Source organism: Apaloderma vittatum, unplaced genomic scaffold, assembly GCF_000703405.1.
Source record: "Apaloderma vittatum isolate BGI_N311 unplaced genomic scaffold, ASM70340v1 scaffold38069, whole genome shotgun sequence".
Classification (NCBI taxonomy): Eukaryota; Metazoa; Chordata; class Aves; order Trogoniformes; family Trogonidae; genus Apaloderma; species Apaloderma vittatum.
In genome coordinates this window covers 1-5,990 of record NW_009734185.1, presented here as the reverse complement: position 1 = coordinate 5,990, position 5,990 = coordinate 1, and the positions used below count along the sequence as shown (strand labels likewise).

At 51.3% G+C, this 5,990-nt stretch overlaps 2 protein-coding genes across 2 annotated transcripts; one reads left to right on the top strand and one right to left on the bottom strand.

Moving 5' to 3' along the window:
* Nucleotides 1-82: 82 nt before the first annotated feature.
* RABEPK (Rab9 effector protein with kelch motifs) lies at nucleotides 83-1,535 on the top strand (the record flags this gene model as incomplete). Its single annotated transcript, XM_009876169.1, has 4 exons — nucleotides 83-238; nucleotides 474-623; nucleotides 813-962; nucleotides 1,207-1,535. Coding segments are annotated over 4 exons (785 nt in total), but the record flags the coding sequence as incomplete, so codon positions are not given.
* Nucleotides 1,536-2,303: 768 nt separating this feature from the next.
* Nucleotides 2,304-5,978, bottom strand: HSPA5 (heat shock 70kDa protein 5 (glucose-regulated protein, 78kDa); the record flags this gene model as incomplete). Its single annotated transcript, XM_009876168.1, has 7 exons — nucleotides 2,304-3,188; nucleotides 3,563-3,730; nucleotides 3,897-4,134; nucleotides 4,428-4,818; nucleotides 4,907-5,019; nucleotides 5,271-5,408; nucleotides 5,679-5,978. Coding segments are annotated over 7 exons (1,908 nt in total), but the record flags the coding sequence as incomplete, so codon positions are not given.
* Between the last annotated feature and the right edge of the window lie 12 nt (nucleotides 5,979-5,990).

Below are 5,990 nucleotides of genomic sequence, written 5' to 3'. Positions count from 1 at the left end.
GCCGCCGGGCTCCTTCGTGACGGCTGTCACTTAGTTTATTTCCGGGATTACTTTGTTAATCAAACGTTTTAATTAGAAATAGGAACCTGGGAGAGTCCTGAAGTGAGCGGCGATCAGCCCCTGCCTCGGACATTCCACACCTCCTCCGCAGCTATCGGAGACTGCCTGTACGTGTTTGGAGGGGGAGATAAAGGAGCAGAGCCCGTCAAAGACCAGCGGCTCCACGTGTTCGACACAGGTATCTCTGCACGTGGGAAGGGACCAGAAAGGGTTTGCTCCCCTTTGAATTAACTTTTCCTGCTGCTCTGTGACCCTGGTAACACAGAGCTCTGTGGGAGGCCTTGCCTGTGCCTCGTGACCGGGCATTAACCTTTTGTCTGACCCCAGTGGAAGCCTCCGCAGGGCTCTGGGTTCACTGGTTTGGGGAGCAACAGAGTTCTCGTTCTTCCTAACGTACGTGTGCTTGTTTTCAGCCACCTTGACCTGGTCCCAGCCAGCTACTCAAGGTGACCCCCCCTCTCCACGGCACGGACACGTTGTGGTTGCAGTTGGGACCAAACTCTTCATACACGGAGGTTTAGCTGGAGACACTTTTTACGATGATCTGTTCTGCATCGATATAAGTAAGTAGGGAGAGATGTGCCGCAGAGCAATAGGTGGTGTGCGACATGTTTTGATTTTGGGGGCCCTCTTCTCCAAAAGATCAGTTCATAAGTGCTTATAATATTACTCTATTTGTTTAAAACAAAACTTGTGTGGGTTTGGTTTTTTTAATAATGCATACCCATAGATGCATTTTTTTTCTCCAACAGATAACATGAGATGGGTTAAGATACCAGCCACCGGTGACATCCCAGGGGGACGGGCATCCCACTCAGCAGCGGTGTTTAAAGACCACTTGTACATTTTCGGTGGAATAGGTCCCGCCGGGACACTGGATACAGCGTACAAATATCACACAGGTAAGGAGACTTCTCTCAGCTGCGTGACAGTAAATGCCAGGCAGCTGGAAAATGCATTGTGCCATCAGCTCCTGGGCCTCCTGCCCCTGGTAACAGCACCATTGCCCTGGAGGGACACCGGCACCAGGCTAAACCCTCTGTAATGTTGACAGTTGGTCCCATTAATGATGTCCTTGTCCCAGCATGCTTTTTAAGTCTGCAAAACTACATTTAAAGGTGCAAGTGTTTCACCTTTGCATTGCAGAGAAGCAGCGGTGGACGCTCCTGCAGTTCGATTCCCCTCTGCCCACGGGGAGGCTGGACCATGCCATGTGCGTCGTGCCCTGGCCGGCAGGTGGGAGCGGAGACACCAGAGCCAGCACCTGGGAAGAGAAAGCTGGGAAAGAGCCGAAGGTGCCATCAGGTAACAGAGCCGGGAAAGAGCCGCCTGTGCTGGTGGGTGACAGTGCCAGCCTCCCTGAGAAGAGCGCAGAGGGGTGCACTGAGGACACCGTGCATCTGCTGCTGGTGTTTGGTGGGATGGACACCCAGGGGGAGATCTATGGGGACTGCCTGGTCAGTCTGATCCAGTAGTAGAGCTGCAGCCTCGGGCAGCACCAGCCTTTTCTACACTTTTTATAGTACTGGCAGATCCAGTTAATTCTTCTTTCCAATAAATGAATTCTTTACCTGAAACGCATGTCACGGTGCTGACGCTCCCAAGGTGCAGGCACAGCCCCACAGCTTCACCACCGGCGCTTGGCCGCAGGTTACTGGAACGCGAGAGCCCAGCGTGCGCCAGCTCGAGCAGCTCCCGCTGCCGAAGCACGTCTGGCCACAGAGCTGCAGGAGCACCGGGAAGTAGTTTTCTAGGGGGACTTCTGTTTCAGCTTTTACAGTTCTGGAGAAGAGCAAAAAACCAGGAGCTGGGGTGGGGGAAGCAGCCCACACCCGTGGAAAGCGCTGAGTGGGTTTGAGGAGGCAGAGAGCAGGCACCACTAAAGCTCCTTCTGCTCAGGTTCAGTTTCTTGTCTAATCCCAGGGAGGAGAGCAGGAAGGAGAAGGCCGGGTTCCGATCAGGCTTGCCTTTTTTTTTCCCCCAAGGAACAGATACCAGCTATAGACTAGTTTTCAGAAACTTCTTCTGTTGCTCTACTAAAGCTCCTAAAGTAGTTTCACTACTGCAGGAAAATTAATTTTTAGTAAACTAGTGTCTCCTCTCCTACTTTCCCCACACTGCATGGAGACAGCTCTGCCCCCAGGCTCACCTTGGGGCCCCAGAGCCACAGCCCACCCTTAGAACCACCTCGGCTGGAATGGGCTGCTCTAACTCGGGAACAGAAAACAGGAGCTCGAACAGAGTCCAGTGTAAATAACAAATTTATTGTGGTCACTTCAGGTAGAAAAGTTCTACACCAAACGCACATGACCAAGCTGTTAAATAGAACGCTTCCACTGCCGGTACTTCTGACCCCCGTTTGCATTTACACTCCCCCCCGCGACCCTCCCCTCCCCAGACATCAAGCAACTGCTAATGAAAAGCAGTATAGAGCCACTTTGGGCTAGCGGTTCCAGCTCCACTCACGAGTGAAGATTCAGAGTTACATTCCAAATTAAGAGTTCAATATTTTAAACAAGTGTTCCTGAGTCCAATATATACACACACAACATTCAGAGATGCCCGTATCTACAACTCGTCCTTCTCTGCTGCTTCCTCTTCACCCGGGGGAGGGCCTGCGCTGCCATAGAGCTTGCTAACGATGGGCTGAACCACTTCCTCCAGCTCTTTCTTTTTTGCTTTGAAGTCTTCAATGTCTGCATCCTGATGGCTTTCCAGCCACTCGATCTTTTCCTCTACCACTTTCTCTATTGTTTCTTTGTCTTCAGATGACAGCTTCCCACCCAGCTTCTCTTTGTCCCCAATCTGATTCTTCAGAGAATAGGCGTAGCTCTCCAGCTCGTTCCGGGCATCGATGCGCTCCTTAAGCTTCTTGTCTTCCTCTGCAAACTTCTCAGCATCATTGACCATCCTCTCGATCTCTTCAGGAGTCAGTCGGTTCTGATCGTTTGTGATAGTGATTTTGTTCTTGTTCCCGGTGCCCTTGTCCTCAGCTGTGACGCGGAGGATCCCGTTCACGTCTATCTCAAAGGTCACTTCAATCTGGGGGACACCACGAGGGGCAGGAGGGATGCCAGTGAGATCAAACGTTCCCAGGAGATGGTTGTCCTTGGTGAGGGGACGCTCACCTGGAAGACACAATCAGATATTACCATTTCTTTCTTTCCTGGCTGTGGCTTATACCTCGTGAAACCAAAAGTTATGCTTGTTTTTAAAGGTAAGGCTTTCAATTCCAACCAGGCTTCTGTCTGGGCACCTCTTACCCTGAAGAGCTCCTCAGAACAGAGCCACGAAAGAGAAACACCTCTGAAGACATTCTAGTAACAGCTTTTGATGCAGGTCAAGCAGCCCGATCAGAGCAGATTCAGAGAGCTAGCCCTGTCACCTTTTGGAAGCAGATAGCCATAACTATCTAGAAATATCTACAGCCTTGGTGCTAAGGCAGGAACAAGTGTTAGAGTCCTCCAGCTGCGACACGGCCCAGCAGAGGTGGCACACCTACCTTCATAGACCTTGATCGTCACAGTAGGCTGATTGTCAGAAGCCGTGGAGAAGATCTGAGACTTCTTTGTGGGAACAACAGTGTTTCTTGGGATCAGTTTGGTCATTACACCTCCAACAGTCTCGATGCCAAGTGTCAGAGGGCAGACATCAAGCAACACCAAGTCACCTGCAACAGATCAAGGGCAAGACTGACATGACTTCACCCTGAAAGAAGCATCTCGTCACCGCCAACAGGATCCTGAGGTCTCAGAGGCACAAAACTTCTTGAGGACTGGAAAAGAGGTTCTGCTCTGTTTATCGGTAACTACTCTCCACAGCAAAGGTGTCATTACCTGTATCTTGATCCCCAGAGAGAACGCCAGCCTGGACAGCCGCACCGTAGGCTACAGCCTCGTCCGGATTAATGCCACGGGAAGGCTCTTTGCCATTGAAGAACTCCTTAACTAGTTGCTGTATTTTGGGGATGCGAGTGGAGCCACCAACAAGAACGATCTCATCAATGTCAGACTTCTTTAGGTCAGAATCTTCCAGAACTTTCTGAACAGGCTTCATGGTGGAACGGAACAGGTCCTAGAAAAGGAAAAAAATCCTAGGACTATACAGCTGCATTCCCACAGGCCGAGCCTCTGAATTACTCAGCCTTTGAGTACCAAGAACAACCACTCCAGGGGAGGAACATCAACTGGCTCATTACCAGCCTTGATGAGGCCTCAGCTGTCATCACACACACCCAGCCCCAGCCACCCGAGCAAGGAGCAGCTGCCTGCCCTGCAAGCAGGGAGCTATTTATACCCCAAAGCACAACGCTGCAAACATACACTTCTCCAGCGTGAGGCAAAGTAACTTTATCTTTCTAAACTTACCATGTTCAGCTCCTCAAACTTGGCTCGAGTAAGTGTTTCCGAGAAATCCTCTCCTTCAAAGAAGGATTCTATTTCAATTCTAGCCTGGTGCTGAGATGACAAGGCTCGCTTTGCTTTCTCCACTTCTCGTCTTAACTTCTGCACAGCTCTGTTATCCTTCCTAACATCTTTCCCAGTTTTCTTCTTGTAGAGTTTGATGAAGTGTTCCATAACACGTTGGTCAAAGTCTTCTCCACCCAGATGAGTGTCACCATTCGTAGCCACAACTTCAAAGACTCCGTTGTCAATTGTGAGAAGGGAGACATCAAAAGTTCCGCCACCCAAGTCAAACACGAGGATGTTCTTCTCGCCCTCTCTCTTGTCCAATCCATAAGCAATGGCAGCAGCTGTCCTGTACAGGGAATGGCCCAGTCAGAAAACTGGGACCACCACCCCTCCCCCAAACCTCCCCAAGGGGCAGAGCAGGTTCAGCTACTTACGGCTCATTAATAATTCTCATCACGTTCAGCCCAGCAATAGTACCAGCATCTTTCGTGGCCTGACGCTGAGCATCATTGAAGTAGGCCGGCACAGTAACAACAGCGTGGGTAACCTGGGTAAGGAGCAAGCAGCACAGTTTGGTTACAGAAATGCAGCAAAAGCACACAGCAGGGCTGGTAACAAGGAGCCCATTGTTCTTTTAAGGGACGCAAAAGCTCACTGTCAGCTGAGCCCAGTCAGCTGGGCTGCCCCAGGGGCCAGCAACACTGAGCAGAGCGCAGGACTGCAATGTTAGTCCACAGGTCCAGCCCAGCCATCTTTAGTTTTGTCAAGCTGCTGCTTTAGGTTACTACAGGAACTTACTTTCTTCCCCAGGTAGGCCTCTGCAGTTTCCTTCATCTTTGTCAAGACCATGGCAGAAATCTCTTCAGGAGCAAATGTTTTTGTCTGTCCACCTCCAACATCAACTTGAATGTGGGGCTTGGCTTTCTTTTCCACAACCTGAAAAGAGCAATACATCCTGTCCAGGTCAACCATTCATACAGTTACTCCCACCTGTCTCTTTCTTTCTGAAGATCAAGCAGAGCTTCTACAACAGACATAGCTTCAGCACCAGCTAACTTAGGAACTCGCCTGTTCAGCACAGCCATGTCACTGCACCCTAACCCTCTCGGGAGGGCTGGGGAGCTGCAGGGTTGCTCAGAAGGGCACCATGATTCAGCAGCCCCTTGTGACCACACATGTCAGTCCCCCTCCCACCATCCAACTCACCTTGAAGGGCAGGTACTTGATGTCCTGCTGCACAGAAGGGTCATTCCAGGTGCGGCCAATGAGCCGCTTGGCATCAAACACTGTGTTCTCAGGGTTGGACGTTAGCTGGTTCTTGGCAGCATCCCCAATCAAGCGCTCCCCCTCGGGCGTGAATGCCACGTAGGATGGCGTGATGCGGTTCCCCTGGTCGTTGGCGATGATTTCCACGCGGCCATTCTTGAAGACGCCCACACTGGGGAGGAGGGGGTGTAGTGGAACAGTGAGCCGATGCTCGGGCCTGCACCCTCCCCCACCCCTCCTCTCTTCCCCCCT